General features: G+C 42.1%; 2 protein-coding genes across 4 annotated transcripts in view; both read right to left on the bottom strand.

The window, feature by feature from the left end:
• Positions 1 to 887: 887 nt before the first annotated feature.
• On the bottom strand, positions 888 to 7,733 carry LOC118412184 (potassium channel subfamily K member 2-like). Of its 3 annotated transcripts, none has more exons than XM_035814901.1 (7): positions 7,677 to 7,731; positions 7,166 to 7,332; positions 4,340 to 4,488; positions 4,107 to 4,195; positions 3,578 to 3,726; positions 3,292 to 3,401; positions 888 to 2,097 (listed from the first exon to the last, which is right to left on the bottom strand). In XM_035814901.1, the coding sequence occupies exons 2-7, from the start codon at positions 7,290 to 7,292 to the stop codon at positions 1,924 to 1,926; spliced, it is 798 nt and encodes a 265-aa protein (XP_035670794.1). In that variant the 5' UTR covers positions 7,293 to 7,332; positions 7,677 to 7,731; the 3' UTR covers positions 888 to 1,923. The 3 variants fall into 3 exon arrangements, with proteins under 3 accessions (XP_035670794.1, XP_035670796.1, XP_035670797.1); XM_035814903.1 differs by lacking the exon at positions 888 to 2,097 and adding an exon at positions 2,105 to 2,524 and having other exon boundaries at positions 7,677 to 7,733; XM_035814904.1 differs by lacking the exon at positions 888 to 2,097 and adding an exon at positions 2,531 to 2,634 and having other exon boundaries at positions 7,677 to 7,733.
• Positions 7,734 to 9,766: 2,033 nt separating this feature from the next.
• Positions 9,767 to 18,553, bottom strand: part of LOC118411247 (U4/U6 small nuclear ribonucleoprotein Prp3-like) — a 16,839-nt gene continuing 8,052 nt past the window's right edge. The window contains exons 5-15 of the mRNA XM_035813402.1: positions 17,512 to 17,708; positions 16,876 to 16,996; positions 16,277 to 16,462; positions 15,516 to 15,699; positions 14,686 to 14,913; positions 14,182 to 14,281; positions 13,619 to 13,732; positions 13,069 to 13,187; positions 12,387 to 12,467; positions 11,614 to 11,675; positions 9,767 to 11,235 (exon numbers count right to left, since the gene is read on the bottom strand). Of these exons, the coding sequence (XP_035669295.1) occupies positions 11,077 to 11,235; positions 11,614 to 11,675; positions 12,387 to 12,467; positions 13,069 to 13,187; positions 13,619 to 13,732; positions 14,182 to 14,281; positions 14,686 to 14,913; positions 15,516 to 15,699; positions 16,277 to 16,462; positions 16,876 to 16,996; positions 17,512 to 17,708 (1,551 nt within the window). The 3' untranslated portion in view covers positions 9,767 to 11,076. The remainder of the gene's footprint in view (positions 11,236 to 11,613; positions 11,676 to 12,386; positions 12,468 to 13,068; positions 13,188 to 13,618; positions 13,733 to 14,181; positions 14,282 to 14,685; positions 14,914 to 15,515; positions 15,700 to 16,276; positions 16,463 to 16,875; positions 16,997 to 17,511; positions 17,709 to 18,553) is intronic.

Below are 18,553 nucleotides of genomic sequence, written 5' to 3'. Positions count from 1 at the left end.
ACTGTATATTGTTTCTAGTTGATACCTATATAGTATATACATTGTAGGTTCCAACAGGTTGGCTCAGGTGAAGATATATGCATATGTATCACACGCATATTGCGTGAAAAGCAGACAAAATGATATATGCACGATTGGTCTGAATATTAGGACGATTTAGTATAATTGGATTTGCCTTTAACACAACTAATGAAGTAACTCGCCTGTTTACGTTTCGCTGCCTATCAGACAATTGTAACTTCCTCAGAGTTGACTTTCTTAGCCACATTTGGGATTGTGTTCTTTCTATAAGGTGAATCGGGTTCTTCCGAATATGATTTTATCAATTGCAAGTTGGTAGAACATAGGATATAGGAGTTTTCCTTTTCACAACCAGTAATGTGTCTCACCTGCTTATGCATGTTTCGAAGCCTCTGGCTCTCAAACATGGGACATATGTAAAGTGGGACATAGAGGAACAGCAACGAATTAGATTATGCAAATGAAGGCCTGACATGCATTATTTATAATAACAAAATACTATAATTTCGTAGTGGCAAATGATGGGAATTCATTTACTGCAGAAGTTCAAGTTTAGCGGACTTGGAGGGGAGAAGCTGTTATATCCCATTCTCGTCTCTATCCCCCAGACGGCTCCGGACGTGTTCTGGATATCCCCCAACACGTCCCGTCCAGGAGGACGTATCCTGGATATCCCGAACACGTACGTATACCGAGCAGGACGCATCCTGGATAAGCAACGGTGTTTATCCAGAACGTGTACTTGGGGAAGGATCTTCTTTGCCATTAATGATTGTCTATAAGTTGACTTGTTATCTTTGATGGTAAACAATCGATATCAACTATGTGCTGATCAATGGGAAAATAATGTTTGGGACAAATAAACATGTGTTTATCTGTAGTTTGTCTTTATTTTAATACAACCCAGTAGAACCAGCAGATACGTCTTTACTTTTGAAGAGAGCAGGATTTTCAGAGGATTATGTTACAGTTCGACTTTGATCCAACATGTACACAATACTGTTGAAACATAACCTAAACAAAATAAAATGATAATCAAACCTATTATAGTATATTGAAATAAATTTTAGATAAACTAAAATACCCTTCTTTCAAATTCAACACTCCATCTATTTGGTTAACCTCTTTCAGAACTAGCCTAGGTTTTGTTTTTAGTTTAGATTGATATTCATTTTACATAACTGCTTTCACGTAATGTCTCTTCCACCACCACCACCAGAGAAAGAATTCAGAGTTGGCTCCAAATGCATTTTATAACCGCAGGCAGCCTGGATTAACAGGTTGCCCACTGAGCAACCTCAGCCAAACGCTAGGTTGCCCTAGAACATTTCAGGTTGCCACAGGCCCAAGACCCCAATCTCAAGCTCTGGAAGTGAATTGAATACTTAACGTTTTCAGTTAGTTTGGTTAACATGAATGTTAAGATTGTTCATGGTAAGAAAATCCATACATGGAGGAAAACTTCCGGAGGAAAAAATCCCCCCAATAACATTGAGCATGTCGAAATTTGGGGTATTTTTTTCATGTATTGCATTCTTTTACGATAAACTATTTCCGCATTGTTTTTTATCCTTGGTGCGCACAATGCGTTAACGGTAGGGCACTCGCGTAACACTCACTGTCTCCGCCCAAAAACTAGGTAGCGAAACTAAGTTAACTATGCCAAACAAAATATGGCTGCGCGCCGCAACCGGGTACCCTAGTATTTGGAACCCCGATAGAAATCACCCAATTTTTGGACCTTTGTGAATCCTCCATAGACCCTCGTTTAAAAAATGGATAAAATGGGCAATCTATATTTTCCCAAAGGTATAACAGGGAATATAAATCTTTAAAGGGCGTATTGTAGAACTTTCATGCTGAAAGTGAAATTGTGAAACTTTAAATCTGTGACGTTACTATCTAAGCCTGTGGTGGTAGCAGCTCTCCTTGTCTGTCAGTGACATCTTGGTCATCGGAGTTCACCAGCTCGACAGCTCCCGGTTTGGCTTCCGTATCCGGCATGACGTCAGCCAGGAGGATCCACATGGTGGCCACCCAGCTCAGGCCGATGATGCAGTAACAGAACTTGCAGAGCTGTTGGAGATTACAACATGTTAGCCACCACTGAACAGAGACGATGGGCGGTACCAACTTCCTGACACCACTCATGGCCAGCTCATAACATGCACAACTGTTGGAGATTACAACATGTTAGTCACCACTGAACAGAGACGATGGGCGGTACCAACTTCCTGACACCACCCAGCTCAGGCCGATGATGTAGTAACAGAACTTGCAGAGCTGTTGGAGATTACAACATGTTAGTCACAACTGAACAGAGACGGTGGGCGGTACCAACTTCCTGACACCACCCAGCTCAGGCCGATGATGTAGTAACAGAACTTGCAGAGCTGTTGGAGATTACAACATGTTAGTCACCACTGAACAGAGACGATGGGCGGTACCAACTTCCTGACACCACCCAGCTCAGGCCGATGATGTAGTAACAGAACTTGCAGAGCTGTTGGAGATTACAACATGTTAGTCACAACTGAACAGAGACGATGGGCGGTACCAACTTCCTGACACCACCCAGCTCAGACCGATGATGTAGTAACAGAACTTACAGAGCTGTGGAAGGTTACAACATGTTAGTCACCACGAACCCTGACACCACCCAGCTTATAGCGATGGTGTATTAAAACTTGCAGAGCTGTTGGAGATTACAACATGTTAGCCACCACTGAACAGAGACGGTGGGCGGCACCGACTTCCTGACACCACCCAGCTCATAGTGATGGTATATCAAACCTAAGTGCAGAACTGTCGGAGATTACAACAAATCAACCATCACTCAACAGAGACTAGCATTAGTACCATCCTCTGCCCGTAGTTACAATTGAATTGGCTCTCCCTTTTCGCTTGCTCAAAATGAGGAACCAGCGATAAAAAAACGGAGGGTAAATACCGTGCCCGATCAACAGTGCCGGAGGACGGTATCAACTTCCTGGGATTTGTGTGTCCGTAAGGTCATTGATCTTGGTGACTGTTCGCCAGTAGTAGAAATACGATGCGCTAAACTTTTCTTGATTCGAATGGATTTTTTATTTGTACTATAACAAACGAACCTCTTAGAAAACACAAACAAGAAAACACAACACCCCAATAAGCAAACAAGAAACTATTTCGGCATCACAAGCCTTGAACGAAGTATTAGGCAGAAAGCTAAGAACTGTTTTCGAAACAATTGAAAAAAAAGTGATTTTTTTATGTTTGTCGTTTTCTCACCACATAGATGCCGAACGTTGCGTCAAATGCGAAGAAGAACTCGGAGTAGCCGCCGTACAAGTCCCCGAAGCCGATAGTCGACACACTCACGAACAGGTACCAGGTGGCATCTGAAAAAGTACCAGAGGGCATATAATAATTTCATTACTATCTAGTATCTGAGGGGTATCCATGAAAAGCCGCATAGTCTTCTGCTACCCCTGTACGTTTTCTTTTCATTCTGAATTATCATTTGCGTTTATTTGTTGAGTATGTGTATGTGCTGATAAATAAACGAATAAAGTACCGCCGTATGACCAGCCCTCCACGGTGCTGATGATGGCAGCAGGGATGAGGATGAAGAGGATAAGTCCGAGCAGCTCCACCAGGATCAGCGTCACCGTCCGGCGGCCGTACGGGCCGGGAACCCGGCTGAAGAACCGGGACTCCCCCGCCCTGCATGGAGACATGGCAAACTTTAGCCGGCAGGAATACCGGTCCGCCGACGATCGAGTCTGCGAGCTCCATACTGCACGAACATTGGGATTTACCAGTGATAATAGATGGTAAATCTGGTAACGGTTTCTTACACGTGTGATACACGGCAGCAGTACAGATTTCCTGGGTGTATTTGGCCATAATGGTAAATCACACTTTTTTGTGGCGTGAGTCCTCCATATCTAACTCCAGGTGTTACTATACGAGATTATATCCCAGGTAAGTCAGTCGAATGGCTGCCCTAAATTTAGCGATAGATCCTACATAAGAGTCGTCTCAAGCATCAAATATCAAAAGCAACCGTTACCATGCATTTATTTACCTCTACTGGTACTTACTCAACAAGATTGGCGAATTTTCTGCCGATGATCGCCAAGATGTAGAAAAATGCCGGGATGCCAAAGTTAGCGAAGATGGCCGTGAAGAACTGCATCAATTGAAACATTAAAGTTAGTGCTAATGGTACAGCTCAGCAACAATACAGCAGTACAGATACAGAATTACAAGATACAGAATTACAAGATACACAGGACACAGATATGAATGCATATTTGTATAATAACGTAGAGACCTTTGCCGCCCCTGTTACAGGGTAGATGTGACCGTAGCCTATGGTTGTGATGACCGTGGCGCAGAAGTAGAACGCCTCCATGTAGGACCTCGGCTCGAAGTTATACAGGGTGTCATTCATGTTTTGGTCGGTGACATTTTGGACTCCATCTGATTTAGACAAAAATATGTTTTAGTCAGTACCAATGCTTTTGCAGCACAGATAACTGCCAACAAAAAGTATATTCTCAGAAACGCAAAATATATCCATTCATTCCAAACGTTACTATGATAAAATAAACAAAGTTAAAGGTCATGATTTTTTGTCGGGCTCCTTTCAACAACACGTTTTGGCATGGAGGTTTGTCAAGGCAAAGTCGAAGCCCCTGTCACACACAGCTTTCGCCGTATTTGTAGATCACCCTAAGCTGACGGATTAAAAAATATTCAGAGTCCAGGAATTAACTCCCTCACATAGTTTGGACGAGGCTCTTGGACCTGTGTACATCGGCCGATCTCTAAAAATCGCGCCGTGATCGAGAGAACGCCGGGCGTGTTTTTACTGCCCAAAACTGATTGTCGATCGATTTTTGTAGCCGCCTTCGCCGCCTTCGGCGACGTTTATTTTTGGGAGGAGCGCTGATTCAATTTCTAAGGTTTACAATTTCTGTGGCCCAGAAATAAACGCCGCCGCTCCAGAAGTCTGCAATGGAGGCTACGATTTTTCCCCGCTGTGATACAGAGGGCGTACCATACTTGTAAATCCGTAAATAGTTTCATCAGGTTGGTAGATCAATCGAACAGTCTTCTTCGTTTCACAACCTCTTTTTATTCTTCTGCAGACGTTTCGGTGACTGTCTGAAAACAAGTCAGCGGTAACAGACCACATTGCAAGAAATATCTGTGTAATAGATTGGGAGGGGGCCAAGGTTATTGACAGAGAGGACAACAAATACACACGTTGGGTAAAGGAAGCCATCTGGATCAGAAAGTCTACAGCAGTTATGAATAGAGACGAAGGGGGGTATAAACTTAGCCATGTTTGGGACCGCATCCTTGCCACTACGTCACAAAGTGGCAAGGATGATTAACGTATCACGTTCGAGAACACTCCATGTACATGTATATGTCAAGTAATTACGTCACAATAGGTTTAGTTCGATTTGCACTGTATAGCTCATATCGCACCGAGTAACGTTAGTATATTTCATTTTGCACTGATGAAGGTGACAGACAGTCACCGAAACGTCTGCAGAAGAATAAAAAGAGGTTGTGAAACGAAGAAGACTGTTCGACATACTTGTAAATGTCTGGGTTGCAGGTTAACGTTAGGTATATCCTTCAGGCGTCACGTTTGATATTTGACTTGCAGCAACAACAACACGAACTTCTCCAGAGAGCAGACCGAATGTTTCTAACAGTACAAAGGGCATTACATGGGAGAGATGATAGGGCCCAATGTATGCATATGTCCTGGGTACCGGTTACTCCGCATCTGGAAAAACTTTCAGTGAACTAGATCCTGTTTTTGTAATCTCCTCGACGGCGACTCTATCCGTAAACTCGTCAGTTGTGCACATACATGTAAACTAATTCATTAATCTGAACAGTCACATGCCATACCTGCTCTTGTCACATTGTTCTATTCTCCAAGCAGGGGTTGGGTCGCGGAGATAGAACTAGTACCATCTCCGCGACCCGACCTCTGCTTGGAGAATAACATTGTTCTATCACGTTGGTACGATTTCAGTGCTGGTGCGCTACAGAGGCTGTGGGCAGTCTGCTTTGATGCTCTTAGAATCATCTTGTCGCAACTTATGTCCATCAGCACGGGCCTGTTCTTTGCACGGCTGTGTGTTGACACCTCTCACGCCAGGAGGGGCTGGCGCATTCTTTTGCGGTTCATCGCCAGGTGTCTGGAAACGACATCACCAGACTTTTGCGATCGGAACCCTTCTTCTCGAGCCAGTTTTGGCGTCGATACTGCCACCTTGTTCGCAGGCCACGAAAGGCCGCTTCATAGTGCTGTTTCAAGTACTGTAGATATTGTCGATATTTTTGTTAGATATCCGTGTGTATGGGCCACCCATATACTCAAAAAAATCCTATTTAGAATGCTCAGGCAGCTCAGCTATTAATATTCAGTAGGAATATAGTTATTTCTTTATGCAAAAAATGACAAAAACAACGGAAAGTCGAAATGCCACTCCTTGACGCTTTTTTCTAATTATTGGCAGCTAGTAGTAGGTCCTAGTAGTGAAATACGACCTCGCCAGGTTCGTGTTTTCATGCAAGCACATTGTCCCCGGGATCACCCCTAGTCTTCCAGTTCCAATGTGTTAGGTCACTGGTGGAGTTTATTTGTACTTTTGTTCTAAGATTTCTACCTACGTCCATACTCCGGAATTAAACTATGCACTGACTTAGTATTATGATCTACAGTGGGGTTTGTTGAATTGGTTTTAAATTGAGCCCAGGTTCATTTTGTGAAAATTGTGAACGGGTCAAACTAAAAAAAATCGGATTGGTTTGAAAATACTGTAAATGCAGAAATGTTCGCGGTGGTTTTCGCGAGGCACGAACTTAAAACCACTGCGAACATTTTTCCGTTGCTGTATGTGACTACAGTGTATTGCACTTCCTCAAGCTTAAAACCACCGCGAACACTCCACTTTCATGCTAACGCAAAATTAAATCCCCGGGCATTTACAGTAATCTTTTTTATTTGCTTATCTGTTATCAGAAATGCCTACGACCTACAAAGCAAAGGCGCGTTTGGACACATGCATGTATGCCTTGGTTATATGCAGATGGTTCCTTGAATGTACTTGACGAATATTTTTCTTACCTGTAATGTTCCCCCATTCGTCGTCCCATATCCACCCTGGTTCCAAGGCGTGGAACAGTCCCGCCCCGATAAACATGTAGGTGAACAGGCCAACAAACAGGAGCAGCAGTCTGATGTACTCGTTCATCTTGTACGCTGTAACTTAGTCCGAGGCGTCACACGCAATACTACGGATAGAATACCAGGAGATATAGACACGGACAGACACACAAAATTACTGTTAAATTAATGTTTAAAGATTTGGACGATTTTTTAAGGGTACCCTTTTTGTCAGGATCCAGACGACGCCAAACTAGTCAGACGAGTTTTGAGGACATCCGACAACTGACTATTAAAAAGAGACGTGCGTAGAGAGTAGTACTACTACTACTACTACTTGGCATGCTTTTATGGTTCGAAAGACAATCAAACTTTTCTCCCAAAGTCTGAAGGACTTCCAGAAAGTCTCCTGAGCATGGAGTTGTTCCAATTCAAGCTAGATGTTGGAAGAATATGATGTTTGTGTACTCACCCGGAAGCTACCGACCCAACCCACCACAGTTCATCTAAACAAAGGTGGAGCATACCATTATCAGGGGTGTTAATCATGGGGGGAGATGAATAAGGGTGGGAAATCCTTCCCGTATGGTTTGAAAAGTAAGAAACGGTGGAAAGAACCATCGAAATGGACGTTGAAACCCGGTTAACGAATCAAGTCCCAAATTGCGTGCTCCCCTATGAACATGATGAAATGTGCCGTTGACCTTAAAGTGTCAGGTCATTGACTTCAAGTAACAGGTACCACGTTTGCATTTGGGAATCCCGGAGTTAAACGAATTTAGGGGAGACATTGTCTCCGGACTTTAATATGCCTCACAGCATAAACCTGCTGAACTTGGTACGATGCACTTAAGGAAACAAACAAACACAAAAGACAGCCTTAAGCTTTCAACTACCCTGGGGGCCATCCGAGATCGGGCAGCTAGTACAGTTTATTCGGTGGCCCAAGACAGTCAGGCCCGCCGAGCTCCTATAATAGCGGCCCGGGAGTTTAAGCCTGAGCCATAACTCCTCCGGAGCGCTAATGTGAGGTCGGCGGGCTGTCTTGGCTCCCCGAACAACACTCGCCAGTAAAACTCGCTGAGCTACCCGCGCGCGGCCGGTCCTGTCTGGCTCCGGGTACCTTTCAACCAGGGACAGCTGCATATGCATGGCCTAGAAACGTCAAGATACCATCGATAAAGAATTTGTTTATCACTATATATCGCCACGGTACGTTTTGTTTACAACAACCATTTGTGTTCATACATTTGTATCTGCTACTAGCTTTGTCGTCGTCATTTTTTTTTCGCCAGTCTGGAAGAAGGTAGCGAATTGCATAGCGTGTGTGATCAAGAAATAAGCGACGAAAATAAGTATTGATACATGGTGATCCCCTGGGGATGGACTATGATTCGTGTCACAGACTCAGATGATTCTACTTTTCAGTGCTGTCAAATGTGTGGCTTACTTTACTCATGTCCTCAGACCAACACGATATACTGGTGTAGGTTAGACATCTCGGTAATAAAATACTAGTACACAATGTAACAGTTACTCAGGCAACTGGATAAACAAGGATAATCTCCAAGCAGATCTATTGGTTCGTTGGATACTGATTGGCCCTTTGAATACTGCCTTGCCACCGATAGATGTACTTGGAGATTATAATTTTGAAAAGGTCAGACATTTTTTTTGACAGCAGCCACTGTCTTTCGTCAGTGACTCTAAACTTGCCTGGTTTAAAACCAAAACTCTGAATATCTATTTTAATGGTGAAGGAAAGTGTAAAATAGTTTAAACCACGGAAATCCATTATCCACAAGTTCGTTCAGTCACTGACGACAGCGGTCGAAGAGGATGCTATCTGAAAATTATGACCGTTTCCAGATGTTATCCAGTTGCTTGAGTACAGCGTGCAATACAACACACGATCACGAAAAAACTAACTTTGTTGTCAGTGCACGGGCGGTACAAATTCATTACGCGGGACACAAACACATTTTAGTAAAACTATAAGAAACTAATTACACTTTTCAAAAGGCTTGCAGCAGTTGCAGAGAACCATTGATACAAATTTTGTACTCAAATCAGACAGGATCATTTGTATACATTGCCTATGAACAGCTTTTGAACATGGTTCATTGTTCGACTTAAGAGATGCTCACTGCTTGTTCTTTTATTTTGAAGATGCAACACTGCACAGGTTTCAATATGTAGGATTGTTGCCCAAAAGAAACAGGCAATAGAAAGTACACAGCTGATTATTGAGTAGTGTAACAATTAGAAAACAGAGTTATCAGTGTTGGTAGAAGTCATTCTGGGTCAAAATTGAACTGTTACTTTCAACACAAAAATTGGACTTAACCAAGTCTTTGACAAATAACAAGCAATCCACTGTACTGTGATGTCACGATATGCAGATAAGCAACATGTACATATACTGATAAAGAATCACCTGGGTATCACTGGGCAAAGCAAGAATCCTGGGCACAGAACCAGACTTTTTGCAAGAGAAATAAAAGAAGCCATCTACATCAGAGCTTTACAGCCATCCCTCAGCTGAGACGGGGCTCTCTGCAACTTGTAAGTCACGTGGCTATCTGCATATAGGGGTTGGACCATTGAAGATTTGGGCAAGTCTAATTCATGTGTTGGAAATTGCAGTTCAACTTCATTTCAGGAAAGAAAACAGAGACAATTTTTCCTATGCCATATCACACAAACCAAACTTTATGGGTGACATCCACACATGCACTGATTTTGCCAAGGTTAAAAAAACAATTTCACTTTGAGATAACATGTTGCCATAAAACAAGTGTGAGCACATCCTAAAATGTTTTTCAGGATGTCATCTATAAAATCTAGATTGTGAGACCAAAATGAAATAATACAGTCCACTCTATATCTGCACAATACTTTTCCATTGTTTTCTTCATTTGTTCACTGTACAAAATGTATACATTGATAGTTTACAAGGCCATGTTTATTCAAATATATGGATGACATCCATGATCACATCAGTTTTTGTCTGTTCACTCCAAAAAGAGATATTGACCATACTGTCAATAGTACAATCATACAAAGCAGCTGTAAAATGAGCAAATCTATGCCATAGATAGCAAGAAAATAATGGAAAAGGAATACTGATGTCGTAGAACATTAGCAAAGAAGTGCAAAAAACATTTAAGGTTCTATAATTCTGTATACCATACTCTGCGTGTTTAATCATTTGTTTTATCTTTTTGACCACATGTAATTCATAATTTTACAACCTTGTTTTATTTGTATGCTTGCCTCAATTTTGCCAGAGGGTGTCATCCATATAATTAAATCAACATGACCTGAGGCTATCTTAACTGTCCAGTTAACCTGTACAGCAGATGGCACGGTGATGTACAACAGTTTTCTTACAGAGATAAGCCATTGCTAGTCTGTGTCTCTTAACAACATTCCTTCTTACTTTAGTAGCAGCTACATACAATAATGACACAGCCTGTCCTATTGGATGTCAGTCAAGCATATCTGTCTTCATAGCCAATCAACCCCAAGAATACACTATAATGTCAGTCCTCAGAGAACCCTGACAGGAAGATAATTCTTCCAATTCTAATCTCATCAGGTTCTTTATTTGTCAAAGAGCAGATAAATCAGCATTGAGTCTCTGCTAAGGAAGTTAAGAAAAATATGCGTAGGTTCATGGTTCACATCACAACAATGGGGGTGGTACCAGGGCTACTCCATATGCCCACCATGTCCCCTTGCACTTCTATGAATTAACAATGCCTGGCTTTTTTCCCATTTTTCACATCTGCTTGTATGTGGTTGACCTTCGAAATTCAGTTTAGTTCTGAATAAGGTACAGGTTTCGCTGTGACTTGTGTCCACGATTCTCACAAGGTATCGTCTTCTGTGGCCTCTAACACGGACTGGCTGTGCGCGAGGTTCCAGTAGTGTTCCACGCCGTGCTTCCTGAAATGTTCCCGCGCCAAGCTCTCTGTCGGACAGATCTTAAACTGGATCTGGCCGAAGTTCTGACTCTTCACTGTCCCCTGGGACAAAACGAAAGTAACAGTAGGTTTCAACACATGGATACCCTTCCCTCTGGCCTGGGACTGAAATTTGCTTGTCGAGAGGGAAAAAATTCACCCCATTTGTCCCAAACTTCAGTACATAAAATTGATAAAAAAATGTTTTCATAACCTTAAATGACAGATGTTACAAGGTAAATCACAACATAGGCTGAGAGGGATGGAAAAAAAATTAAAGCTGATCTACCTATAGTATTCATTTGTTAATTTACCAGGGTACACATATCCTCATGCTTACTATTTCTATGAGTAAACCAACAACATACAAGTATGAGAGTTTTATTCCTGAACTCTTACGATCATGAATCAGTAATCAGGAAAGAAAGTCAGATGTCTTACCTCCCACACCAAAGAACACTTATTCCTCTTCTTTGACTCCTCTTCATCCGACTCATCATCATCTGCAGAATAGCACAAGTAGTTCTTTGAATGAAAGCTCATCAGAATTGGTAGAACCCATATAGTTGCAAAATTTGGGCTATGTTTCAACTAAAATGCACACTTTGTCCCCTGGACTTACAGTTACACTCAAGTGCACATTTTAGATACAGAGCAGGACTACTTTGTGAGGGGTGTGAAGTAGGCAGTTGACATCAGGGCTAATCAACCCTGAACCATAATGATGGTAGATTCTGTCTCTTAGCCACCTTTGATTAACTCCTCATGACATCATGCTTGCGGAAAGTCAGTGCGGTAAATTAAACATCTGCTGAAGGCCGGCGAGACCTACTGAAAATTCATCATGTTTCCTTTCTGTCTTGAAACAGTACTCAAATTGTACAAGAGGTTCTTATTATCCTTATATGTTTGTTGTTTAGTCAAAATTACAGAGTGCCGAATTCTGGCATGTCGGATTCTGGCGTGCCGGATTGCGGCGTGCCGGATTGCGGCGTGCCGGATTGCGGCGTGTCTGATTATGGCTTGCCTGATTCTAGCACAGCCACATTGAATGATGTCTTGGTACCTACATTTGTAAGGATGTTATGTTTTCGTTTCTTTGAGGAGAGCACAACTACAAAAGCTATGTACAGATAGTTGTTTATCCTACATGGACCATAATGATAATAATTAGGAAAACGGCCAGTGTTTAGAACAGCTGTAAGTGGACATACCGTCATCTCTGGATGGCTGGTCATCATCCCACTTTATTCTGTGCATCATCAGTCTGCGGAACTTCTTCTGGGCCTTGGGACCTACATGTAAGTACAGATAGCATTTAGTACATTCAAATCTCCAGCTTAAACCATCTGCATTGTGACTGCTGTTGTATCAAAGCCTTTAGGCTTTCAAATGTCATATGCAACATTACCTCTGATATGTAAAAGCTTGTGTATGAATTATGGCTGTATTGTCCAAGAAAACAAGTTTTTACTTTTGGGTAATTCCAAATTTACAAATCTGGAAGTAGTAAAGAAATCATGTGCACAGCTGTGGAGGGATATACCAGAATTTCAATTGTGGCAACAAATGGTATAGTGGCTTGGCTAGTGCACACATCATTGACAATGATAGGTCATTGGTTTGATTCCTGACATTCCTGGCTAGATGTTGTGTCCATGGGAAAGGTAGTTTATATGACTTTCCTCAAGTGTAAAAAATGGCTACCTGGCTTCAGTTGGGGAGGTAAAAGCCAAAGGAGAGGGATGGGCCCCACCTTCCAATACCATGCCCTAGACACAGTGAATAACAATCCACTGCCCTCCCAGCCTCAAAAAGGCTATGGGACTATCTTTTACCAATGACAATCCGTACAAAAAGTTTGAATTTCCAGTCAATAATCAAATGGTGGCATACCTCCTTCTACCACCACCACATTGACATCCTGGTACATAACTACCATCCCTGTCATGTACAGCTGGTTAGCGTTGGCCTCAACCTTGTACTTCTTGGCTGGATTTCTCATGTCTCGTACTCTGGAAACAAACACAAACAGCCGTAACATTAACATTCTGTCGTAAGATATACAGACTTACAGTTATATTAATTCATTAACTGTTACAGGATAAACCTGTAGAAATTCCATGGGAAAAAAGTCTTACAAATTTGTTATCTAAAGGGACACAAAATGCTGTCTGTATATAAATTTTTTTTTTTTGGCAATGCCTTAGGGGTGGAGCTGATAGTAACTTGCAAAGACAAGTGAAAAACTATTCCAGTCATTTTTACAGCTGCTCTTAACAACTGGAAAAAGATTCCCAGTGTACAGTTGACTGCATGATAGAAGTTTCAATATCCCCTAGTGCATGTTATTCCAAATCATGCAAACAAACAGTGCAGATTTTTCGCTGAAAAGCTCAAAGTTAAGGATAGTACCTTCAGTACTTCGTGATAGGATGACTCTTACCTGTAAACAGAAACATGAACACCCTGTGAAGTGTCTTCTTTTAGTCTCTTGATTTTCTTTTCTTTCCTTTGTTCAGTGGTCAGTTTTCTGGCTGCATTAGCTTCCTCGTGGGCTCTGAACACAACAGGTACATTATAGGAAACTTATATCACAAGAACATATGAACATGATGTTCACTTTCAGTATAAGTAGGTACTGTTCATTTATCTCATACCTGGGCTGGGACAATGTTTGATAAGGGTGTTCAAGACCAGGTGATATATCACATGAGCTTCTAATGTCATCACACAGACTTCAATACAATAATGCAAACACACTGCACTGTGCTGAGTGTGCTGTTGTCAAAACTTTGAATACCAGATTCCAACGTTACAGTTCCTATGGTTATCAAGTTGTGTAGTATATATTACTGTCATATTGAGGACACCTGAGTTAAGCAGCTCCTGACTCTTGCGATTGCCCCCTGTCCATTGTAAGCTACCCCCAATTCGGCCCCTGGCTGTGCAGAGAGAGTATTCTGCCCACCCAATATCAAATGATAACAGATGTTCCAGTAAACCTACTTCTGCCTTTTTGCCATCTGCGCTCGTACGTGGGCCTCCACCTTGGTAGGGTCCTGAACAGCCTCGCTGCCAAGTACTCTCATCAGGTTGGAGATTTTAACTGAAAAAACAAACATACATACACCATCAATGGATGCAAAACAATGCACATTACCAAGGGTTGGACATGTCTATTGGCCTGATAGCACGAGGTATGTGAAAGTGCTGATCTGGCAAGTGCATGTCGTGATTTGGGCATATACTGGTGTACTAGCCCGACTAAATTGTGCTCCCAGCAGCATTTTACACTTATTTTCTTACTCAACTCAGGAGGTGAATATAAGAAGCTATAACTTATAAGGATGTTCTCTCGGAGAGCAGACAAATATCGAGCAAAGACTCCAGTAGGAGTCCACCAGTGTGAGAGGATCAAACCTTACAGTCTGATCTTATGCAGGTCATACTTACTGTACTGTGTTACACCTAAAGGCAGTTTACCAGTTATAGAAACTAACAAACAAATACCTTTTGGTTCCGGTGGTGCCTCTAGACCCAAGCGGACCTTTTCCTGCATTTCCTTCTGGACCTCTCGTCTGTTCTGTCTGCGGATTTTCTTCCGTTCCTTCTTGGTCAGGTAGACGGGAAGGACGCGAGCCTTGGTGGGGTCGCTGGGCGGCCTCATCTCGATGGGATGTTCCACTAGGTGGGTCACCCCTACAAATTGTTCCTGTTTACTCCCCTTCTCGTCCACCCCTGCCAAGCAAGTGGTACAGTCTCATTACCCACAAAGGAATACTGTACATGTATGTAAGTAACCTACAATGGTAAATACTATATGTATGTAAGTAACACTTCTTGCTGCTGGTAACGGTAACTATAAACTTGTGGGGTGGTGGGGTCATGTGGGGTAACTGTAGGGTGTTTGGCCCAGAACCCTGAAGTCCTGGGTTCAAATCCTTTTATGCTACAAATGTTGTGCCCTTGGGAAAGGCACTTACATGACAACTTTCCTCACTCCACCCAGATGTAAAACAAATTGATACTTCATCTTTGTTGGGGAAGTAAATGATTCTGCCTTCCAATACTATGCCCGAAACAAAAACAATACCAACTGCCACTTACTGCCTCATATTACAAAGGTTACACTACAGGACTACCTTCAAACTCGACTACCTTCAAACTCGTGGTACATTACAATTAGTTTTGCGGTGGTTTATTATGTGTTAGGAGGGAAAAGTTTTTGGGGTGTTATATATTTGTTGTTGAAACAATTCTGTAGTCCAGTAGTAATGCAATGGAAACATGAATTCGAAAGACTCTAAAATAAAACGTGAAAGTTTCAAGATGTACAGTACCTGCATCCATGTCATCGTACGACTCTGCCCGCAGGATGCAGGAATCCCACCACTCCACGTCGGGAACCTCCTGCTCTTCTGTGTCGTCCTTCTTCGGCGTGATGAGCGCCAGTTTGGCGGCGGACTGGATTCCCGTCTTCTTAGCCGCCTGCGCGATCTCAGCCTGCAGCTTTTCTAGCTGGGACTGCATTTAAACAAGGTACTTTATCAATCAAATTAAGCAATTAGTAATCAGATATTCAAGACACCATCCACAGTCACACTGAAACTAACATTTTTGATGTTAGGTCATGTTGACTTGATTTATCATGGATGACATCCACTGGGGAACCACAAAACTGATGCTAGCACAAATTGCTTTAGTATGAAATCAAATTAAGCAATTAGTTATCAGATATTCAAGACACCATCCACAGTCACACTGAAACTAACATTTTTGATGTTAGGTCATGTTGACTTGATTTATTATGGATGACATCCACTGGGGAACCACAAAACTGATGCTAGCACAAATTGCTTTAGTATGAAATCTAAGCAGTCAGAGAAGTACATTTGTAGAACAAATAACTTGGAACACCAACAATAGATTTTTCATTTTTGTTCTTTCATGTCTTTGATTTACTTTAACTTAACTTTCCGATTTCTTTTTTCCATTTGCACCCCACATTTGCTTGGCTTGACAGAAAAAAAGAAAGAAGAACATACCAGCAAAACATATGTTTCCCTTATTAGGGAAAACATAATAAAAGAATTTCCTGTACCTTTGCTCGCACTCTTTGTGCGATTGCCTCAAATTTGCCTGGGTCGTGAAACTTGAACGGTCTTCTCTGTCTTACGGCAGGCTTCAGGGCGACTCTGTCGTCAAAGAAGGGGCTGGATTCATCCAGTTCTGCCGCCCTGTCCTGTACCAGCTTAAACTCTTCCCGCCTCTTAGCACGGATGTTGGCCTGGGAATTGACAAGTTACAGTGTACGCGTGAGTAAGGACCAGTATCTGTACAGCCTATTTAACCATATTACAGCAGATTTCACAGGCAAGAGGCTTGTCAAACCTAACACATTTAGTGTTGTTTAGATGTTCTTACTCGGTGGCAACGTGGTCTAAGTCTACATGCATGATAATAAGGTGCAATGTACCGGTGCAATGTACCGGTAAAAACTGTTTTTCTAGCTGGACCGGTCCGGGAAAACCAGACCTGAAAAAATCAGTGGACCAGATTTTGTACCAAATAGAAAATAGTTCTGTTATTGCCCATTCACAAGTTTTTACAAGGTTCAGGACCTGGACTTGGTGCTCTGGACCTGAATTTTCTGTACCGGTAACCATCCCTCTCTATGATAGTTGTATAGAAGAATATTACCTTCAGTGTCGGTGTCCGCTGCACTAACTGCACCTCCCTTCCGGAAGCGTCCACGATGCGCCCCTCCACCAGCTGCACCTTGTCTGGTTTGTCAGCTAGTGGCAGGCCTGAGCTTTGTTTCCTACCGAGATAGAAACAATCCAGATTTAGCATGGAGTCGTTCTACTTAGTTTTACTCTATACTAAATCCATGTAGGTTAACAGTAGGGTGTTGGGCTCAAAGCCCAGAAGTCTTGGGTTTGAGTCTACTGATATGCTCTCATGTTTTGCAGAAGGCATTTTACTCACTTTACTCTGGTTCAAATGAGTGCATTTCACGTAGGGACATTCCTTAAATAAGATGTTAAATGGAGGTCCTGTGTTTGAGGAGAGACACAACTTGAACAAAAGAAAGAACCACCATACTTTTGGTAAAGAGATCAATTTATCTGTCCAGATATGCAGATTACCCTGGTACCATACGGAAATATCAACAACAAACAAACTGGACCCTTTTCAGTAGTATACACATCAGGTGAGTCACCATTGCCTAAATTTGAACTCCCAAACTCTTGGCCCAGATCTAGAGGTGCGATCGCAAACCATTGTATCTAAAAATTATAATTGAACATGAATTGATACAGTATGGAAACTCACATGGTCCCCAGCAGCCCAGGCTTGTTGGCCAGCTGTGCCTGGATCTTGGCTTGCAGCTCCGCGGCACGCTTGGCTTTCTCGATGGCATCGTTCATGTAGTTAGTGGCTGTGGGCGCGTTGAGAAGCAGGTTTGACGGCACACTGGGTACGCTGCCCGATGTCGTGTTGGTAGAGCCAGAAGTGGCCGAGCCCACACCCTATGTATAAACACAAATACACAATGTATAATACAGGACTACTGATCATATGGATGACATCCTCGGGGCAATCTAAAACTTTAAAACATGCACACAAAAAATCAACATAAAATCTATGTGGTCAGAAGGTTGAACAAATGACTAAACTTAGAGAATATGGCATACCAAACTACATGTAAAACTTCTTTTATCTTATCACTGGGATGTCAAACCTTCGTCGACGTATAACTCTTTTTCTTTTTCTCTTTTTCTGTTCTTCACTTCTCTATTTATGTTCTACCCCATTTTCTTTGAAACTTTGCTCAGGGCTCGTAATACATTTTGTGCAAAAAGAAAATCTACAAGAAAATCTGTACGCTTTACGTCAGGAAAAGAGGCACTGTTCACAAAAGTAACCATTTTCTGATATTGTTTTGCAATTGATGGCATATATTTGCTCATTTTGCAGCAGCAACATTGTATGATTTACTGTATGGTCTCAAACTTATTTTGGAAACAGAAGAAAAATACAAATTGGACAAACTTACGTGTCTTGACTATTGTAGTTGTCTGTCGTCCATTGAAGTCATGGTCCTTAATTAACATGTCGCTTGACGCGCGGCATGCTCTCCAAGCTCTTGCTAAGTAAACAGTCGGAAATGATTTCCAGCTTTTTCAAACTTCTTGGGATCACGTGAGTCATGACATGCGTTATTTAGTAGCAACATTGCTGGCCGAACACTTACGGTGGGATACTAATATCTAACCCTATTAAAAACTATGGCGGGAAGGATTCATAATCATTTTTTTTTTAGTATCTTTGAATAATCCCCCTTGCTTCAGTTTGTTATTTTTCTATTCCCCCC

Source organism: Branchiostoma floridae, chromosome 3 (genome assembly GCF_000003815.2).
Source record: "Branchiostoma floridae strain S238N-H82 chromosome 3, Bfl_VNyyK, whole genome shotgun sequence".
NCBI lineage: Eukaryota > Metazoa > Chordata > Leptocardii > Amphioxiformes > Branchiostomatidae > Branchiostoma > Branchiostoma floridae.
Note: the sequence above shows the minus strand (reverse complement) of the source record. Positions and strands in the feature narration are given on the sequence as shown.